This window comes from Antechinus flavipes, chromosome 5 (genome assembly GCF_016432865.1).
Source record: "Antechinus flavipes isolate AdamAnt ecotype Samford, QLD, Australia chromosome 5, AdamAnt_v2, whole genome shotgun sequence".
In the NCBI taxonomy this organism is placed as follows: domain Eukaryota; kingdom Metazoa; phylum Chordata; class Mammalia; order Dasyuromorphia; family Dasyuridae; genus Antechinus; species Antechinus flavipes.
Genome location: NC_067402.1, coordinates 100,087,899 through 100,109,935, shown reverse-complemented (window position 1 = coordinate 100,109,935; position 22,037 = coordinate 100,087,899). Strand labels below are relative to the sequence as shown.

Sequence of the window (22,037 nt, the reverse complement as noted above, 5' to 3'; positions counted from 1 at the left end):
ATTTTTGTCTTTTATTTTATTTGTGTGAGAACTCAAAGCTGAGCCCCATGGGATTATTTTTTTTAACCTTACATAGTGCTCTCTCTTTTTCTGCCACGGATTTTGGAGAGACCACAAAATAGGGAAAGACAACAAGGAGAGAGGACAGACCCCTTCTTTATTTCTAGAAGTAGGAAGGTGATGGATACCTTGGTTTTCATAATTAAGTGCTTGGTTCATAGCCAGGAAGCATCTTTGGACAGATCACCAGAGTTGGCAGTGGCTACCAGGGTTCATCGGGGTACCATGTGGGCAGCTGAAGACTTTGGCAAAGGTTGGGATAGTGCTGAGGAGTCCATGGACTCGGAGAACAGGAGGGCTGTGGAGATCTTGGGAATCCTGAAGGTTGGGACTTCCACACATAGACTGGGGAGAAGAAGAAATGAGCAAGTTCTAGACGGAGTAGGTAAAGGGTGAGATGCATGCAGTGAATGGGGAGGGTGGTCATGGGACTGAAAATGAAGATTACTGAGAGAATGTTTCAAGGGAAAAAAAAAAAAAAACAGATAAGGCCAAGAAATTGGAGTGAGCCAGTTTCCCTAGTGGAAGAGAAGAGGATGGTTATAGTTCTAAGAGAGAATAAGTTTGTTAAGAGGAGTGTGACCATCAGCAGTAGTGTTAAGGTAGCTAGGGTCTGCTGAAGCAAGTTCATAAAATGAGATTGGGGAGGTGAGCTTCAGAGAAACAGTTTATGCCAGTGTGGGGTGTGCCTTGTAGCATCTGGTACGAGTAAGCCATTGTCATTGTTGTTTTTGGTGGTGATGATGATGGTGTGGTTTTGATGGTGGTGGTTTCAGTTGTGGTTTTGGTGGCTTTAATGGTGGTGGCTTTTGTGGCTGTGGATTTTGTGGTGGTGGCACTCCAGTGGCAGTGGCGACTTTGGTGGCGGTGGTGGTTTCAGTGGTGGTTTTGGTGGCTTTGATGGTGGTGGCTTTTGTGGCTGTGGTTTTTGTGGTGGCGGCACTCCAGTGGTGGTGGTGGCTTTGGTGGTGGTGATGGTTTCAGTGGTGGTTTTGGTGGCTTTGATGGTGGCAGCTTTTGTGGCTGTGTTTTTTTGTGGTGGCGGTTTTGGTGGCAGCTTTGGTGATGATGGCTTTTGTGGCAATGGCTTTGGTGGTGGTTTCAGTGGTAGTTTTGGTGGCTTTGATGGTGGTGGCTTTTGTGGCTGTGGTTTTTGTGGTGGTGGCTTTGGTGGCAGTGGCAGTTGTGGCTTCAGTGGTGGTTTTGGTGGTTTTAGTGGTGATAGCTTTTGTGGCAGTGTTTTTGATGTGATGGCGTGGCTTTGGTGGCGGTGGCAGTTGTGTTTTTGGTGGCAGTTTTGGTAACTTTGATGGTGATGACCTTTGTGGCGGTGCTTTTAGTGTGGTCGTGTGTGTGTGAATGTGTGTCTATATCAATATCAAAGGAGGAGGAGGACTAGGAAGAAATAGGAGATGACTATTGTAGTGGAGAACTGGTGTGTGGAGGGGTTCGAGCCTTTAATGAAAGTGATAGTAGGGATGTGTGAGGATTCTGGTCTGAAGAAGAAGGGCTATAGCAGGGGAGCCAGAGAAGAAATCTCAGGAATAATCTGTGTTAGAAGTTCTGAGAAGCATCTAGAAGAGAAATTCCAGGCAGGGAAGACCTATGGGAAAGGGTTTTTAAGGGCAGGCTATAGAATGAGGGAACTTACTGGGCACAGTATGGAAAGGTCTGTGTTGGGTGTAGGGACAGTTATTTCACCTGGGCGTAGCTTTGATAGAAGAGCTGGTAGGGGCCGAGGCCTAAGCTAGGCAGGATAGTCTCCCCTTTATGCGTCTGCTGCCAATTCCTGTATGCCTGAGGATGGTGTTGGAAATAGAGAGAAAAATAGTATCATGAGATTTAGAGGCAGAGAGTCTCAGAGATAGAAGGGAACTCAGAAGCCATCTAGGTCATTCTTAAACAAGATCACCCTTTCTACGACATAAGGGTCAAACTAGATTTTGCTTAAAGAATTCCGTTGAAGAGGAATCCATTACTTCCCAAATCATCCTCCTCTGCTTTGGAGATTCTTAATAAGAAGTTGTTCCTTACGTAAGACCTAGAATTGCTCAGTTGTGCCTTTCCCCCATCATTCTTAGTGGCTCTACCCAATGTGCACAAGCAGAAAAAGTGCAATTTTCATTTTCACTTGATGGCTCTTCAAATTCATGGAAACAACTGTCAAGTTCCTCTGAGTCTTCTCTTCTCCAGGCTTACTGTCCCCCCAGTTCCTTCAATTGATGATCATGTGATCATGTAATTATCTCACAGCTCTTAACCATCTCCTCCAGTTTAAAGGCGTTGGCCTTTCCTTTAAAAAAAAAAAAATGTCACCTAGCTCAATACCTACTACTAATTTAGTTTGAGCAGAATACAGTCCTTAGAGTCCCAGGCATCACACACTCCCAAAATCACATTCACTTGTTTGACCACCCTAGCACCCTGCTGATTCATTGCTTCCTAATCATGCTTCCTCAACTTCCTTGTATTTGGGAAATAGGTTTTTATGAATCCAGATATAAGAACTTATATTTGTTCTTATTGAATTTTGTCTTATTGGTCTTATCCCATGTTTTACCTTGTTAAGAGCTTTATGGTTCCCAGTTATTTCTAGTATTAGTTACCCCAGCCTTGTGTCATCTGTATATTGTATATGCTAGCTAGATGGTTAGCTAAGATACTGATTTTAAAATTATTAGGAGGAATGAAAATTAATACCATTTTTAAGTAAATTAAGCAGCTAAAATTAAACTCTCAGACTTGAGAACTCTGAGCTTTTGACTACAAGCTTTCCTGATTTTCCCCATACCTCAGCCTGTATATACCTTGTGAAATGGTACTTGAATTCTGCCTTGGCCCTTTTTATTTTCATTCTACATTCAGCATAACCCATAATTTCTTTATTCTAGATTATGCTACATGCAGTACAACCCATAGGTTCTCTGTTCTAGGTTACTCTGCATTCATGTACAGCACAGTTTCTTCATTCTAGATTCTGCTCTTACCTTTCCTCCTGTCCCCTACCCCAGAGAGAGTAGAAATTGAGGAAATGACTAGGGTCAAGAAAGTTGGGTTTTATAGTTAGATTGGAAATGGAGAATTAGGGGTAAGGAGGGATTGGTGGAGGTTGGGGGAACCTAGATGTTTAATGGAAAATAGGAATTGCTCAAGAAGGCATTTCACTCATTGTGAGTAGAAAGGTTGTAGTAAAAGAAGGGTTTTGTAGATGTAGTGTCCCTTGACAGGTCCAAAGAATTTTGGGGAGATAAGAATTTGAGGGCAATATAGTATATTGGAAAGAGAGCAAGCTTTTGAATCAGAGCACTTAGGTTCAAATCCTCCTTTGAAACTGGGTGACATTGGATAAGTCAATCAAACTTCCTGAGTCTCAGTTTCCTCATCTGAAAAAGAGGAGATTAGACTAGATAGCTTCTGAAGTCCCTTCCAGCTCTAGAGATGTGTATCTCTGGAATTTTGCTAGAGTTTCCTTTACAGGCAGGAGAGCACAATTACCTGCATCGCAATAACCACGGCGCCTATATCAGCAGCATTCTTCAAAAGGGTGTGGGAACTATTGAATGTGCTCCCTGCTGGCAGTGAGAAGGACTCGTAGTGTTGCTGCAAGCAGAGCAGCTCCCCATGCAGGGTGGAAATGTCACAGGCTGGGCAGCCCCCTGGGACCACTGTGTTAAGTATAGGAAAACCTTAATAAGTGTGTCTGAAAAGGCAGGGAGCAGGTAGGAGAAGTCCTGATCTGGATAACACCTGGAACCAGATCTCTAACTAGCCCTGGGAAAATGGACATTTGCCACAAGGTGCTGACAAAGGACAGTTTTCCTCAGGGGATTAGCCTTTGTCCTGAGATCGGCAATGCTGCCTTTCCCTGATAACTCCATGAGTCCCTTGTTTCAAACCCAGGCTCATTTCTTCATGACTCTCCTCCTGGCACTATAACCCTAATGACCATGTGGTACCCCTGTCCTGACTTGTCCAAACTCTATAGCTAAGAGGACTAGATTCTTTTCTCTCCCATCCAAGGTTGAACTGTCACCTTCTTTTCTAACAATAAATTGCTCTTCATGACATGATAGCCCCTCTTTAATAGGCTGTAAGAGAGAGAACAGGGGCTATCTTCTGACTTTCTTTGTATCCCTATATTTAATAAGGTACCTAGCAAACAGTAAGTACTTAATGTTTTTTGACTGATTCCCCCCACCCCAGCTCATATACAACATTTGCCTTCCTATAGTTAAAATACTCAGGATATGGGGGGGAGGGTATAAAAGGGGAATGTGACAAACTCTCCTACCAACCTCCACCCCTCTGACATAAATATTATTCAGCATGTTGGACTAATCAGTGTTCAATCACTACTTCACATGCATAATGTCCTTCCATTCTTTTGAGAGCCCAAATTCATACCCGAAGCTTCCATCCTCCCTCTTGTACCCATCCGTTACCCACAGTACTGGTTGAAGATGTGCATTAATTCATGGGCCATCATACTGCCTGCAGCTCCAAAGTTCACAGCGCTAAGAAAGATGGGATTGGGTCAGGGAGAAAGAGGGAACTCACCTACTGACCTACTCCAAATGCTCTAACGTTAATCTTCCCATTGTTCCATTCCCCAGCATGAGACCTGTGTCTGTACAATCTTCTCTCCTCTCTCAAGGACTTCCTTCCCCCATTCCATCCTCTTCCTCAAAGGCTTTTATCCTTCCCAAGAACCTTCCCTTTACCTCCCTCTCCCAGCTAAATGTCTCCATACCTTGGATAATCAGGGCAGAAGATTGGGGGCTGTAGGAGTCCAGCAGGAAAAACAACCACATTATCAGAAATGGAATAGTAGGCCTTGACCTCCCAAGGGGGTACCTTCCAACTGTAAGAAAAGGAGCAGAGATGAAACTCCATTCCCTACCATTTGCCATACCCCACCCTTAATACCCAAGGTTCAGGGAGCCAACCTCACACCATTCCTGGCCATTCTTGTCCTTGTTCCCACAGATTCCCAAGTTTCCCTCCTCATGATCCAGGATAAAGGTTTCTCTGACTCAGTATTTCTTGCTTGTACCTGTGACTGTGAGGAGTCTCCAGAACGCTTCTCATGGTCCTCTCTCGGAGGGATTGGGAACAACTTAGGAATGTCTGAAGGAAACTGGGACCAAAATTGATCTAGGAGGATGAGACAATATAAAGACACACACACTGATGCACAAACAGCTGCCCAAGGAAATACAATCCGACGGCCTTCCAGGGATGTGAGAGTCTCTTCCATAGAGACAAAGGTTCACACAGACATAGATACAATGATAAAGAAACCAAATACATGGAGACCCATTTTAAATACACTCACAGCTAGATCTAAAACCCAGACAGAACTTCCAATTCTTTTGCTGCCATAGTATTTCATGGTAGAGAGCAGGGCTCTTAATTTTTTTCCCCCTGGTATAATCCCCTTTGGCATTTTGGAGAAACCTATGGACCTATTTTCAAAAAATTGTTTTTAAAGGCATAAAACATAAAATTGCAAAGGAAACCAGTTATATTGAAATACACATACATTAATACATACATATACAAATAGACACTCATGTACTATATATACATATGTATGCATATACACACATCCATGAAGTTATATACAAACATGTACATACATACATACATACACACACACACACACACACATATATATAGGGCCAGAATTACTTTTTTCTTAATAGTGCTTGACAATAGGGAGTGACAGAAGGGAAAGGGCTTGTTAGGGTATTTGAATGGAGTAGGGAAGACATTTTCAGGAAAGCAGAGGAGATTCTGGATGAAGAAAAAGCTAGGAAAAGGAAGAAAACAGATGCCAGGGGGCAAGAAGGGGTAGACAGTTAATAGGAAAGCTCCCAGGGAAAGCACCAAGAATGGGGGGTGGGGATGACAAGGATAAGAGACCAGGAATAGGAGTCAGAGGTACTCACATCCTGATAGTCTTGTTTAGCTGGATTGGATTTCAATAACTCCTTTGGGGCTCCAATTTCTCCCTTCAACTGGGATAACTAGGAAAACATGGTAGGGTATCAATATTAGATTCAATGTTATAAGGAGGAAACTTTCCCTGAGTCTTGTGTGTTTGTCTCTTTAATGACTAATATATTGCATATTGTTCCACATTCCCCAGCCGTCACTCTAACACCTCTCATTATCCTTTTCTGTGACATACCTTGGCCTGGACTTCTCTTCGGCTTTTTTCATCCATCCAGGGAAGCTTTTTCAGGTGCTTGCTCAAGGCATTTTGGATCTCAGAGAAAAATTGAGTGGCCTGATAATTGATGGAAAGGTATTGAAGGAGATGAGATAAACATCAACACTTAACTTCTACTGCTAAGACCTTTAAGGGTGGGAGCCAGGGGGTGGGGGCGGGTGGTCGAATGGTGATGCTTGAATTACTGGAGTTATTACAACCAGCTGGAAAGGAAAGGGGCCTTGAGGGAGAAGGTAAAAAACAAAGGGCATATCAGTGTTTTGATGGTGTGTACCCCTAAGTCCCCTCTTAAGCATCTTCTCTTTTTTTTCTATGACAGTGAAAAGGAGAAAGTAAGGTACACAACAGATGCAACTGCTACCCTCAGGGATCTTGCTGTCTGAAATTGAAAACACAATCCAACTACAAAGAGACAAAGGGAAAATACCAATAAATACAGTGGCATTTCCAAGAAGCTATTCCCATTTTCTAATGTGAATTCTTTGAGCAATTCTTCCCCCCCTACTTCCTCACCATTCAATGGACCTTGCTGCTATACTCATTCTCTCCCTAGGCAATATTTTCAGTCTTTACAAGTGTAATGCCCTTTTCCTATAAAGCTTAAAACATTCTGAAGCCTCCCTATCTTAAAACAACAAAACCTCCTTTACTTTTATATTGCTGCCCCTTTCAATGACTATCTGATTGATTCAAAAATGTGTTGAGAGATTCAATGAAAAAGATTCTGGGAGAGTATGGCTAGGGGAAAAAAAAAAAAAGAATCAAATGGACTGGAAAAGAATCCTGTCATACAGTATCTTGGCTGCGTTGGTCGAAGGTTTCTTGAACAAACATTGCTCCCAATGTGGGCTCAAAGAAGGTCCCTGTCTCCTCTATGCATTTCTTCCATCGAGGGAAGCTGATTGTCTGTGAAGGAAAGACAGAGGTCAATGACTTCTTTTGGATACTACCTTCCCATTCAAATCCCAGAAAACATGGCAAACTTGCATTGAGATAGCATTTCATGGTCTATAAATTATTTCCCTTATAATAATCCTGTGAGATAATTAATTCATTTATGATTTATGTTTTATAGATAGAGACTAAGGCTCAGAGAAATCAAAAGGCTTGCTCAGACTTATAATTAACAAGTCTGAGAATTAGAATTTGAACGCAGAACTCTTGGCTCAACACTATATTGCAGTGTATAAGATGATCCTTTCAATAGGTAGTAGAAATAGTGGGTATAATAAGTGTTTAGGGTCAATAAATATTAATACTGATTCTCACTTCATTAAAAACAACAAAATAGCTCTGCAATATGGTGCTCCTGTTGAAGAACCAATGAATAATTTTCAATGAATGAATTTTATGACTGGACTTGCATGGGTCTCTAGTTCCTCTCTGAGGTAACATAGCCATAATCTAGGCCATTACTTTCTTTTCAGATCTATGTATCTCCCTTGACTTCTTGTCCATTGGGGAAATGGCTCTTAGTCTTATATATTTATGTTAGTTTCATCTAGTTCCTTTATTGAGATTGTTGATGCAAAGATTTTCTCCTCATTTGATAGACTCCTTTCCTTTGCTGGTTGCATTGATTTTCTTCATGCATAAGCTTTTTGATTTCATGTAATCAAAATTATTTGGGTTTTGTGATGATGAGGCATTTGTTTCTAAGATGATTTGCATCTTTAGCTAAGAATTTCAGAAAAGGAGTTTTAGTCAAAGATTCTGCAACAGCTTCTCACCCTGTACAAATATCTGTTGTTCAGAAGCAGATGTAGAGTTTTTATAAGAGGGAGAACTAAACCATGATATCCCAAAGGAAATACTTCTAAACAAATTGTAGAACATTCACTGAGTTCATGTGGGCCTCAGTGACATGATAGTAATCTTTATGACCAGGAAACCTTGGAAATCCAGTGATCTCAGAGAAGAGCTCCCCCCCTACCACCATCATTTTACAGTACCAATCACCAAGTAAGCCTTCTCATGCATTTGGCACAAACTTCTTACTGTTCATATGGATCAGATTATTTAACACAAACATCAAGGAACTACAAATGGTAACTGACATTTTTGTAGCTTCCTAAAATTTGCAAAGGGCTTTCTCCTTTGAGCCTTGCACCACTAATTCCCACCTCAAAAGGATAGGTTCTATTGTCATTCCCATTTTGTAAATGAGTAAAGTGAGATTCAGATAAGTTAAATGATTTGCCTATGGCCTCAAATATCAGAATTGGAATTTGAACTTGGATCTTCCTAACTTCAGATTCAACCATTGATCCACTCAACCATGCTGCTTCACAATATAGAATTAGTGAATTTTTAAGCTAAAGTGCTCAAAATGAATGATGGATCAAATGTAAAACTCTATTTCCCATCAGCCTTCTAATCTAATTACTAATGTTTAAGTTTGAACACCTAAAACTAATGACTAAACTTTGGGTCCAATTTCATTCATCATGAAATAGTTTGTAAGTGCTCTGATAATTTCAAGATCATAGGGAAGGGCTAGCTAATCTCATTGATTATAGTATTGTAAATCTAGATAATCAACTTGGCACTGGAGAAACACAGATCAGCAGAGATGTGGGGAAAAGTGTTTGGTGAGAGTCCACACCTATTGGTGTCTCTTCCTCCACGTGGCTCTCAGCTTTCAGGTGAATTCCATCATGTTTTGTAAACACCTGTTTGCAAGTAGTTCAACATAAGGAAAAGAGTACAGGACTTGAAATACAAATACCTAGGTTTGAGTCCTGGGCCTGCTGCTTATATTGCTTATATTGATCAGCTAATTAAGAATGGAAAAATCATTTGCTTTTTGAACATCAGAATCTGTATGATTCTGTATGATACCTATACTGCCTACCTCACAGGGCTGTGCGGTCAGGAACTGTGTAAAATAATGAGTCCTTTAGAAATGTATATACTATTATTATTTCCTAACTTGCTCATTTCAATTGATAGTAGTGATGGTGAGGAATATAATAACCCTGACCTCTTTATTTCACATTTACTTGTTATGAAGAAATGAGCCTGGGTTTGAAACAAGGGACTCAGGAGGTGTCTAGCTTTGTTAGGAGTTCAGTCTAACATTTGGTGACAAGAAAATGAAGTCTTTTAATCACTTTAGGGTTTAGGATCATATACTATGACTGGAAATCCCCCTGCCAGCTGACATTTCCTTTTTTCCTTGAGGCATCTTTTCCCTTTGAATTTCATCATGTTATTCCTGGTAAAATGATTTGCAAATCCCACCCTCCCCAACCCAGACAGAGAGGGTTATATCTAATGCTTCCTCACAATGGGAGATTGTCCAGTCTGTTCTTGAAGTTTCTGACTCAGATTCCTCTGTGCATTCTGGAAGTGACTGTCTAGGGCTGGGATAAGCTTTGAAACCAGCCCTAGGATCATGTGGCTTTGAAGGTAGTCTCTGGAAAAAGAAAACATATAGACAAGGAATATATGGGACAACTGGATGATAGAGTGGATAGAGGACCAGGGCTAGAGTCAGGAAGACTTCTGAGTTAAGATCTGGTCTCAAAAATTTACTAGCTTTGTGACCTGGTCAATTCACTTCACCTTGTGTGCCTCAGTTTCCTCATCTGTAAAATGAGTTGGAGAAGAAAATGGAAAACCATTCTAATATCTTTACCAAGAAAACACTACGAGGACTCATGAAGAGTCAAATATGACTGAAGTGACTGAACAACAACATAAGACACAAGGAAAATACAGGATAAAAGGGAAACTCTATTCCATTTCCCTCAGTTTTCTGATGAGGAAACTGATAGGAAACTACAAAGAAACTAGACCAAGGTAACACAGATGAGAATGAATGTCAGAGTTAATTCTGGAACAGAACTTAGAATCAGCACTTTGATTTCAAATCCAGTATAAGAAAAGAGAGATGTAGGTAGATGAGTAAGAGCAAACTAATTATAATTTTCTTAAGTGCCCCTATGGGCAGTATGATTCATTTACATAGGTAAATGACTGTTTCATGATAGAAACCAAGATCTATACTAACATTAGAATAATGGACTGGAGCAGGTAGCTAATACAAAACTAAATCAGAAACAGGAATGAACTGAGATATCCAGATAGGAAAGAAAAAAAGAAAAGGAGTGATGTTTTCAGTAGATTCATAGAATGTTAAAACCCAAAGGGATTTTAAAGATCATCTAAGGAGGTCTTTTCATTTTACAGCTGAGGATAGTGTGGCCCAGTAAGGGTAAGAGGTTTACTTTGGGGCCCAGAGGGAGTAAATGATAAAGATGAGGCTTGAAGCAGACAAAAAAATTCATATTTTCCCCACTATACCATGGTGAGAACCAGGTAGGACTGTCCCTCCTATACTAAGCAAAATTAGATCTAATTGGGTCAATAGCTCAACTAGAATGATGGGCAGAATAAGGAGTACTGTAGTAATTTGCTAGCTATTTTCTGGGTGGCCAAGAAAGATCAGTGTGGGGTGAATTCAGCTGAGAAATTGGTTAAAAACAAAAACAAAACAAACAAAAAGGGCTAGGATTGAATAGAGAAGACAAACTCTAAGCCAGGGAGAAATGGGTATAGAAAGGCAAGAAATAGGTTTGAAGTAATGAATGCAAAAGTATGTATTGAGAATGTACTATCTACAAAGGATTGTACTAAAAGCAAGAGATATAAAAACGAAAGCAAAAAAAAAAAAAAAAAGAGCCTTGCATTCTGATAAAGGAGACAATACCTTTAAAAGAATGGAGACCAGAGGGGACACTGGGGAATAGTTTGAAACATTCTTTTCAGAACAAAGGTAAGATTCATATCAACATGTTTCAGGAAAGAGAGTTGGGAGTTAGGGGTAATGAAAGGAAAAATAATGTAGGAATCTGCAAGATTTAATTCTAGAATCTGGAAGCAGATGTGCCCAAGTCAAGGGTGGACATAGTAGAGTAGAAATAGAGCTGGATTTTATACAAGACCCAAGGTTGAATTCCATCTGGGATAACTCAATCTTTGTGAGCCTCAGTCTCCCAATCTCTAAAATGAAGGGACTGGATGAGAGACCCTCTTAAGTTCCTCCACTTCTAAATCTGTGATCCTGTGTGATTTCTAAATAATATTCCTTCATTCTTTCACAAATTGTCAATCTCTGCCTACCTGAGGATAACAAATATCCTGATTTGGTTTCAAACCTGGATTAAATTGTGTTGCCTTCAAGGCTGGCATAAATGATTTGTGTCACTGTAGATAATTTATTAAAATAAGGGGTTATTGAAGAGAGGAGACAGTTACTTTCTGAGAACAAAGCACCTGGAAGAAGCCCCCAGATCCTCAGATAAGAGCAACGGGATTTGGAGTGAAGATAGAAACAAGAATTTCTTCACTCCTTCCCCCAGATTCACCACCCTTCCCAACATATTTTCCATTGTTGTTGTTTAGTTGTTTCAGTCATAATGGACACCATGTGACCCCATTTGGCGATTTTTTGGTCAAAGATACTGGAATGGCTTATCATTTCCTTCTCCAGCTCATTTTACAGATGAGGAAACTCAGGCAAAGAAGATTGAGTAATTTGACCAGAATTAAAATTAAGACACTTGCCCAGCTAGTATTTGAGCTGAAAAGAATTGGACTTCCTGAAGCTATTTACCCCCCTGAATTCCCCACTCAACCTTTTCTATGCAATCTACCCTATCCCTAACAAGATGACATGAAGATCAAGTGAGAAAATGTATATAAAGCATTTTGCAAACCTTAAAGCCATCTATTAATGCTAGCTACTATTTTTATATCTAACCCATATCACTTTTTCTCCCAAGTCCTCTTATGCTGCAGCAGGTATACTCACTCCTATCTCCCATGGGCTTCTGGGTCTCTCATTCCTCCCCTATATTCTTCACACCTTCCAGCATCTTTGTTCACCTTTTCTAGTATTCCAGATTCTCTCCTATGACTCCTGAATTTTTCCTTACTTCCTATAACAGATATTTTTGCTCACCCCCCACCTAGTACATACCTGTATCTGTCCGTTGGTGTCTGTCCTATCACCTGGGACATGCCTCTTATGTATTCCAAGTCATGAACAATGATAGACTGAGAAGAACTGAGGGTTACTGGGGAGAACGTTGCCCGCAAACAAGACAGCCAGTCAACAGAAGGAGCCACTTCCTTGAGGGGCACATAGAAAGTATTAGATACAGGAAGAGGAATGGTCATGGAGAAGATTTCTATTTAGTACTGGTATAATGGGGGAAAATACTATATCCAAGGTAACATAAGAGACTCTTGGGAAACTAAGGAAGAAATAGAGACAGTCTGGATAAGAGCAATAAATGGGTGGTATGGAATGGACTGGGTTATATTTAAAAGACCATAAGAACAGAAGATTATGAAGGGATTATAAGTGAAGTTCAGAAGACCCTGGTGAAAAGAAGAACACCAAAATGTAGGTTCACCCTATTTTTTTTATCCCCTTTCCAGAAGCCAGGCACCTGCAGCTGGGCAATAGTAGTCTCTTGGAAGAGCTTGCCCTCTCTCTTCCTCTGATCCAGGGGTTTTGCAGCCAGAAAGAGTTTTGAAGTTATGCTTATAGATACAGATGCATGTTCCAACACAACATTTTGGTCTCCCCCCAGCAAGGTTCCCAGTTGCTGTAGATATGACAGGTATGCCCTCAATATCTGAGAATGAGAAACAGCTTTTGACACAATTTCTGTAATCCCTCCATCTCTTTTTCAGGCATGGTATTTTATGTGCATAAACTCACATCCCTTCTTCCCCCACATCAGACCATAAAATATTTCCGTACCTCAGTGTAGTTCTTCTGATCAGGCCGAAAGGGTATCTGAAACTCCGGTTGGTCAATCTGGACACAAGAAACACTAGAGAGAAATGGGGTATATGGGGAAGGAGGAAAGGAAATAGGAGATAGATATGGAGGAGACTCTCGGGTACTAGGTAAAGATAGTCGGTACAGGGAAGAGCCTGCATTGAGATTAAAAGTATGTTGTAGGAGATATGTGAGAGAGAGAAGAAGAGATAGAAGTAGAGAAAGAGGCAAGACAATGATAGGGGCACTGAGATTTAGGGTCTAGTCTCTGAAAATGGGGCATTTGGAGAGGCAATTGCAATGGGACAGTTATTCCAAATCCTCTCAAAAGACATTTATATAACACTGTAAGATTCACAGAGTGTTTTTCTCAGAACCCCTAAAGTAAGGTAATACTAGTATTGTTATCCTGACTTTATAGAGGTGGTACCTGGGGCTCACACAGGTTATATAAGGAGTTACTCTGGGAGCAGGGATTTTAGCCCCTCCTTCCTGATTCCAAGTTCTACACTCTTTTCAGTGCTTTATCTTTGATCCTTTGTCCTTTGCCTTTGATTCCATTCTAAGACACCTTACTTCTGTCTCCACCATCTTTATTCCTCTCCATTGACTCCTTCTTTAGCTTAGAATTTAAACAAGTCTTTCCATATCTTGAAGAAAAAGAAAAAAAAAAAAAACACCACCCTGCTACCTACCATCCTATCCATTTTGCTCTCGAACCTTTTGATAATTTTTTGTCTGTTATCTCTATTTTCTTATTGGTTACTATGTGTGTCTTGGATTCTTAATGTTCCCAGGCTTCTCAGGAGGGAGTTGGCAATAAAAGGCTTATGAAGCCTTTTCTAGCTCTATATTTCTGATTTAGGCTAACATCTTAATTTTACTGATAGGGAAACTAAGTCTATATTCTTGCTTAAGGTCACACAAACAGTACATAACAGAACACAGATTTGAACCCAGGTCTTCTAATTTCCAACCCAGAGTTCTTGTCATGATACTTTCTGATATTTGACACAAATTTAGCCATTATGCAACATTTCATATTGTTTACTATTTTCCACATTCATCTTTTAATGCTTATTGCTCTGAAAAATTCTTGAGGCTCCATAAAAAACATTATTTTTCTTTTGCACTTCACAAATACTTTGTGTTTTATCCAAGTGTTAAAACACAATGTTCATAAATATTCATCGATTGATTAAAAAGTAAGGTCATTCTGGTTTCTGGAGAGGAAAGCCATGGGACTTATATCATGACAATAATCCTTTATATTATATTGCCTTTCTGTTTCCCTGTCCTTAAGACTTTCTGGGCTCTGGTATCCTTCATATGGGGCTCTACCCATTGCACATTTATTTTGTACTCCTCCTCTCACTAATAATCTCTCCCCCTTCTTCCTACATGACAGGTAGGGAGTGAAGAATATTGGTAAGCCGGTGGCTACCATGTAGATGTCTACATGTGTGAGACTCACCTGAATCACAGGTATGTGTGGAAAACTTGGTTGAGGTTTCAGGTAAGCTTTGAAGAATGGGAAACTACCATACTGACTCATTAAAATCTTCAAAGTGTGGTTAAAATCAGGAAGTGTCCAGTTACCTGAGATACTCCAGCCCCCCAGCTGTGACAAAAGAGAGACAGAACTCAATGTGATCAGCACCCATTGTCCAGACTGTCTCTGACTTCAACAATCCACATCTGGACTTTTCTGCTCATTGTTTTTTCTGAGACTCTGATTACCTCATAGGTCCCTGTCACTTTTATCGATCTCCTGGGACTTCAAGGTCTTACACACATACACACACACACATACACACACACACACACACACACACACACATACACACACACACACGCACTGGGGGAATGCCAGTCCTGAGTAGAGAAGGGGGCCTTTGTGTCTTGAATCTTGTACAAGATCCTGCTGCCTTAAGATCTTACCTCCTCAATGACCTGTGTGAAGGGCTCTGTCCCTGAAGCATCAATGGCATCTGTGTCCATGCAGGCTTTGTAGAACCTCACAGTCTTTCCCTGTGCAGAGTCAGGAGGCCAGGGGACTGAAGCTTCTAAGGAGAGGAACACATGAAGGAATAAAGAGATGAAAAAAAGTGGAAGAAATGAGTGAGTTCAGAGGTTGTGAATGGAAGCAGAGATGATACAAAGAAAAAAGAAACAGATGAAGGAAATGAAGAGGCAGAGAAGTGGGGAAACGATGGACTAGTATAATGGTGTGTCTGTGTGTGTGTGTGTGTGTGTGTGTGTGTGTGTGTCTGTGTGTGTAGTACTGAGAAAGACTAAAAAGAGATGCTATGAGAGAGGGAGATGAGGTAGACTAGCAGTCTTGAAAATGGAGTACAGAAAAAGTGTGAGACTTAGAGAAGACAAGAGATGGAGAAAAGGAAGGCTTAGAAAAGGAGATGGAGATGGGGTGAATAAGACATTAGAGAGATTGAGGAAGATACTGAAAAGACATAGGTTGATGAGACACAAGAGAGAAGAGGGAGAATAAAAGGGTAAGAAAAGGAGAGGGCCATTCTGTTCTTGATTTTCATTCATAAATTCAAGTTCAAAAGCCTTCTTTACATGGGTTCTTCTAATTACCATGGCATATAGTAGGTAGCATTTATACAGGGCTTTAAAGTTTGCAAAATAATTTACATGTGTTATCTCACTTACAGAAAAAACATTGTTTTGGATTAGCAGTTCTTATGCTAATTGGGTTGTTGAAATCTTTACAAACTGTTGTCATTAGAGTTGATAGAGACAATAATTATCTAATTTAGCGTTCAGTATGATTGATCTAATCCTATAAGGAGATGTTATGGGCCAGAAGAAACAAAGTATTAAGTAGAACTAATTGATACAATGCTTGTGTTCATACCTTTACTCATTGGAATTCACAAGTATGGGAGATTTACAAAATAAACTTTGTAACTTTATGAATTCACACCTCCCTTAGGTGTGCTGCCAGAAGGAGGAGTCAACTTTTGGGACATCATATATAAAGAGTCTCTCAGCTTTGGGTTAGTTAGTTACTTCAAGGAGAGTTCAGCTGAATTTAGATTGAGAGGGGAGTGTCAAGTGAGTTCAGCCAGAAGCTCTCTCTGAGTGAGGAGTTTTACTTCAGAACATTGACTGGGGTCAGAGAGGAGCACTCTGGGAGATTGAGAGCCAGAAGCCCCCTCTCAGAGGCAAGACAGATTCAACTTGGTGCTGGCTCTGGAGGCTGAAGAAAGCAGAGGCAGAAGCAAAGGACAAAGCTGCAAGAGCTCTTGGAACCAAGCAGAGAGATAGGCTTCTAAGCTAACTGGGCTATATTGGAGACAATAAAAGATCTGAACTTTTGTCACCTGGCTGCGTTTTGGGGTAATTATTGATCTGAACTGATACTAAGGCTGCCTCCAGAAAATCTCCCTGAGAAACCTGCTTTCTCTCAGAGAGAACCATAATATTATATTATATTAAAAGAAGAAAAACACCACATTGGGTCCATCAATTAATCCTTCTAAATTTATGTCATACACTAATCCTCTCTGCTCAGCATAAAGGATATGTTCAGCTACTTCAGTTGGCAGAAAAGAAAGAGTTGGAAGAGGAGGGAAATTGAGAGACAAAAGAGCTTTAGGAAAGAAGTAAAAGTAGGAGGAACTAGAAAAGAGGGAGTGAGTAGAGAAAGCTGAGCTAGATGGAAGAGTAGAGAGGGAACCAAGACAATAGAAGGGAGTTGGAGAGCAAAGACATGGAGAGCTTAGAAATATATAGGCAAAAGATGAGAGGCAGAAATTAGTTGAGCTGGGGATCGGGAGGAGGCAAGAGAAAGGGAATAAATGAGATACTTGAGACACAATGGAAGAAAAATAGGGGGAGGAGCCTCATTCTTGTGGACGCTCAGATTGATGTTCTTACACATAATCTGGGGCAATTATTCTATAATTATCCAATCGCACAGACTTATCACAAAAGTAATACAAGTATATCCTGTCTCTCACTCCACTTACCTAACATTCTCCGGAGTCGATTCTGGTTCTTTTCTTTTAGAACTTGCAATATGTTCTTGGATTCCTTGGTCCACCCAGATGTTAAGTTCCCACAGACAAAGTTAAAGAAGTCTGTGCAGGGCAGGGCACTAGCATTTCCAGAAGTCAGATAACTTGCCACAAGCTCCAGACATCTAGGGCTCTCACAAGGGCCTGTGGGTATAGGATGGCTGCTGGAGAAGATATACAGGATAGAAACTCCCTCCCCAAGACCATCTGAAAAAGCAGATACCAAATCCAAGGCTATGAGTAAGATTCCACAGAGCACTGGATGAACTAGAAACAGATGGCTGATGACTGGGGTTTGGGAGCTAGAACAAACTTAGGGAATTAACAGTGAGAGAGTTTAGAAATTCTTGGTAAAGAAAATAGGTGAGAGGTGCCTTATATCAAGGTATTGCAATGGAAGTAAGATGCTTTCAAAATAGAATGGAAAAGATTAGAGACCTGAGGGGGGTATGAGTAGAAGACTAAAAGATTCAGTATCTTGCATACGGGGTCCACAGCTATGGAAGGTGTAGAACAGGAGCACAGAAAAAACCAAGGTTAGGCCGAGGAGCAGGATACCCATCAGTCCCCATCCCAGTAAGGTCTTGCGTGAACTCCATTCTTCTCTGGATCCCTGTGGACAAAACCCAAAATTAAAACTCACCAAGAAAAAATGAGAAATGTACACAAAGACAGACAGACACAAAATAGGGTAAGAGATGAGTCCAAGTGGGAGGGAAGACAAAGAAGAAACAATAGTAAAAGTCTTCTGTATGTTTAGGCACTTAGGAAATGGCTATTGATTAGAACTACTCATCAGAGCAGGAAAAAAAGAAGGTAGGGAAGTATTAGTGTCAGAACAATTTCATATAATGGGGTGACTTTCCCTATTCCCCTCACTAAAATTTACATGCTTGAAACTTAAGTTGGGAAACTTAGCTTAAAGGGAATGGGCGTTTCATGTGTACTGGGAGAAAGAATCACAGAATATGAAAAGAAGAGAGAAAGAGTGGTGGATATGAGATCATCTAATTTAATCCTTTCATTTATAGATGAAATACTTGAGTTTAAGAGAAATGAGGTTATTTGCCTCAATATCCTGACTGCTAGTCCAATACTCTCTTCACTATACCAAGCTGCTTTTATCATCAGCCTCATGGGACAGATAGGATTGGGTTAGGATTCCAAATTGGCTTAGGCCCAAGTCTATCTCTCTTGTCTTGGGAAATTGTGGAGGGATTGGAGGATGGAGGAAATAGAAGGGCTTCTGGGTAGAGGGAGACTCCAAGAAGAAAGGAAAGAAAAGGATAGAGGAGAAGAAACCAAAGAGAAAAAAACACAGATAGGGAAACTGAAGAGGAGAAGGTAAAGAGGCAGTTCCTTACCTGCTGAGTCCAGACCGTCTCCATTCTGCTTCTAATTTGTCCCAGAGTAGTGTTACCCTCTACTTCTTCTGGTCTCCACCCTCCCTGACTGGGTGTGAGAGGAGGGAGGAGCTGGGTTAGGAAATGGGGGAGAAAATGGGGCTTCCCTTTGGACACAATTCCTCTTCTCCTCACCCCAAAGTTATTCTGAGCTTTCTGATATTACCTTCACATGGTGTTCCAGAATTTCTTCCATTAAACATTCTTGTATGTTCTCCCTCTACTCATAATACTTAAGTCTTTTCCTCTCCCATCAGTCTCCTCTTTCCAGAACTCTTTATTTTTTCAATGTCTTAAATCCCTTCTCCCCTGGACCAAGTAGATCTGTCCCATGATGTTGAAGTCCTGAATTCAATAGCTGATCTAACCTTTCCCTAAATGTCTTTTTCTCTGTCTCATAGTCCATATGTCTGAGTCTTTGGCTCCTATCCCCATTTCTTTTTGTCCATTTTACTGAGTTTATGGTCTGATATTGAGGAAACAACCTCTTCTACCATCTCTTTCCCCTGCAACTTCTCTTTCAAGAAAGGGACACCCTGCCCTTCCCCCACCTCCACTCTTAGACTGCTTGGAGGCCTGTTTATCTGTGGGCCTCCACCTTCCTTATCTCAGGTTCCCAGAGAGAAGTGAAGAAAAGTTCCCCCAAAATTCTTGTTATTTAGACTGTTTTTCTTTCCTTCTTCTCACCAACACTTCTCATTCTTAATGAGTCGTTCACTTCTTTTCTCAATTTAATTCCACTTAGGTCTGTGAGGTTTTTCAGAAAGTTCTCAGGCTCTGTTCCTCAACTCTTCTACCCTATTTCTTACTATTTAAGACAGAGAGAGTTGTGACTAGAAAAAAACTATTGAATTTGGAATTAGAGCCTCACTCATCTATTTACTACTGCTGTTACCCTGCACAAGTCATTTCCCCATCTCTTAGTTCCCCATTACATAGTTCCCAAAGTCTAATTGCATCATGACATGGAAGTAGCCCTAGATCCTCCAACAGAGTGCAATAAAGTCCTCCTCTGGAAGAAAAAGATAAAGGCTGAATAGATGCAGAAAAAGCATTTGATAAAATCCAATATCCATTCCTATTAAAAACACTTGAGAGTATAGGAATAAATGAACTTTTCCTTAAAATAATCAGTAGCATCTATTTAAAACCATCAGTAAGCACCATATGTAATGGAGACAAACTGCAACCATTTCCAATAAGATCAGGAGTGAAACAAGGTTGCCCACTATCACTGTTACTATTCAATATTGTATTAGAAATGCTAGCTTTGGCAATAAGAGTTGAGAAAGAAATTAAACACATTAGAGTAGGCAATGAGGAAACCAAATTATCACTCTTTGCTGATGATATGATGGTATACTTGGAGAACCACAGAGATTCTACTAAAAAAGTTATTAGAAATAATCCACACCTTTAGCAAACTTGCAGGATACAAAATAAACCCACATAAGTCATCAGCATTTTTATATATCACTAACAAAATCCAACAGTTAGTACTACAAAGAGAAATTCCACTTAAAGTAACTACTGACAGTATAAAATATTTACAAATTCATCTGCCAAGGGAAAATCTAAAACTTTATGAGCAATACTACAAAATTAACTGGAAAAATATTAAATGCTCTTGGATAGGTCAAGCAACTGTAATAAAGATGACAATACGACCTAAACTAATCTATTTATTTAACACGATACCAATCAGGATCCCAAAAAACTATTTTAATGACCTAGAAAAATTATAACAAAGTTCATATTGAATAACAAAAGGTCAAGAATTTCAAGGGAATTAATGAAAAAAAATCAAATGAAGGTGCCTTAGCTGTACCAGATCTAAAATTATATTATAAAGCAGAGATTACCAAAACCATTTGGTATTGGCTAAAAAATAGACTAGTTGATCAGTGGAATAGGTTAGGTTCAAAGGACAAAACAGCCAATAACTTTAATACTCTACTGTTTGACAAACCCAAAGAGCCCAGATTTTGGGATAACAATTCACTGTTTGACAAAAATTGCTGGGAAAATTGGAAATTAGTATGGCAGAAACTAGGCATCGACCCACACTTAACACCATACACCAAGATAAGGTTAAAATGGGTTCATGACCTAGGCATAAAAAATGAGATTATAAATAAATTAGAGGTAAACAGAATAGTTTACCTCTCAGACCTGTGGAAGAGGAAGGAATTTATGACCAAAGAAGAATTAGAGATCATTATTGATCACAAAATAGAAAATTTTGATTATATCAAATTGAAAAGTTTTTGTACAAACAAAACTAATGCAGACAAGATTAGAAGTGAAGCAATAAACTGGGAAAACATTTTTACAGTCAAAGGTTCTGATAAAGGTCTCATTTCCAAAATATATAGAGATGACTCTAATTTGTAAGAAATCAAGCCATTCTCCAATTGATAAATCGTCAAAGACAGACAATTCTCAGATGAAGAAATTGAAACTATTTCTAACCATATGAAAAGGTGTTTCAAATCATTATTAATCAGAGAAATGCGAATTAAGACAACTCTGAGATACCACTACACACCTGTCAGATTGGGAAAGATAATGTGGAACTTGGAAGAGATATAGGAAAACAGGGACACTGATACATTGTTGGTGGAATTGCGAATACATCCAGCCATTCTGGAGAGCAATTTGGAACTATGCTCAAAAAGTTATCAAACTGCATACCCTTTGACCCAGCAGTGTTATTACGGGGCTTATATCCCAAAGAGATCATAAAGAAGGGAAAGGGACCTGTATGTGCAAGAATGTTTGTGGCAGCCCTCTTTGTAGTGGCCAGAAACTGGAAACTGAGTGGATGTCCATCAAGTGGAGAAGGGCTGAATAAATTGTGGTACATGAATATTAAGGAATATTATTGTTCGGTAAGAAATGATCAACAGGATGGATTTCAGAAAGGCCTGGAGAGACTTACATGAACTGATGCTGAATGAAATGAGCAGGACCAGGATAATAAATGATAAACTTTAATTCCTAGTAAATGCCAGCTATTAGCTCTGTTATATATCTTTATCTCTGTTATCACAGAATCTCCCTTCTAGATATTCAGCCTTAGAATCATAGATTTATAAAGCTGAAAAGAAACTTTAAATTCTCTATATGACTTTAACAACAATACTATATGATGATCAATTCTGATGGACGTGGCCATTTCCAGCAATGAGATGAACCAAATCTGTTCCAATAGAGTAGTGACAAATTGAACCAGCTACACCCAGCAAAAGAACTCTGGGAGATGACTATGAACCATTACATAGAATTCCCAATCCCTCTCTTTTTGTCCACCTGCATTTTTGATTTCCTTCACAGGGTAATAGTACACTAATTCAAAGTCCGACTCTTTTTGTACAGCAAAATAACTGTTTGGACATGTATACTTACATTGTATTTAATTTATATTTTAACATATTTAACATATGTTGGTCAACCTGCCATCTGGGGGAGGGGATGGGGGGAAGGAAGGAGAA

The 22,037-nt window shown here is 39.9% G+C and overlaps 1 protein-coding gene across 8 annotated transcripts; it reads right to left on the bottom strand.

Annotated features, from left to right (window-relative positions):
- Positions 1–138: 138 nt before the first annotated feature.
- Positions 139–19,057, bottom strand: KEL (Kell metallo-endopeptidase (Kell blood group)). Of its 8 annotated transcripts, none has more exons than XM_052000929.1 (19): positions 18,710–19,043; positions 18,505–18,592; positions 17,579–17,753; positions 17,093–17,347; positions 15,036–15,160; positions 14,569–14,715; positions 13,074–13,130; positions 12,721–12,945; positions 12,282–12,433; positions 9,584–9,713; positions 7,088–7,201; positions 6,254–6,352; positions 6,012–6,089; positions 5,114–5,214; positions 4,811–4,921; positions 4,507–4,574; positions 3,556–3,725; positions 1,762–1,857; positions 139–405 (listed from the first exon to the last, which is right to left on the bottom strand). In XM_052000929.1, the coding sequence occupies exons 2-19, from the start codon at positions 18,526–18,528 to the stop codon at positions 244–246; spliced, it is 2,289 nt and encodes a 762-aa protein (XP_051856889.1). In that variant the 5' UTR covers positions 18,529–18,592; positions 18,710–19,043; the 3' UTR covers positions 139–243. The 8 variants fall into 8 exon arrangements, with proteins under 8 accessions (XP_051856889.1, XP_051856890.1, XP_051856891.1 ...); XM_052000930.1 differs by having other exon boundaries at positions 12,757–12,945; positions 18,710–19,042; XM_052000931.1 differs by having other exon boundaries at positions 17,093–17,284; positions 18,710–19,042.
- Positions 19,058–22,037: the final 2,980 nt, after the last annotated feature.

What these genes read in the sequence shown, in the direction of transcription:
- KEL (XM_052000929.1), bottom strand. Translation starts at nt 18,528, where the DNA reads ATGGAGACGGTCTGGACTCAGCAG. An exon ending in ACCAACGCAGCCAAGATACT is followed by an intron (nt 6,353 to 7,087) that starts GTATGACAGGAT and finishes ATCAATTATCAG; the next exon opens with GCCACTCAATTTTTCTCTGA. An exon ending in TTCTGCCCTGATTATCCAAG is followed by an intron (nt 4,575 to 4,810) that starts GTATGGAGACAT and finishes CATCTTTCTTAG; the next exon opens with CGCTGTGAACTTTGGAGCTG.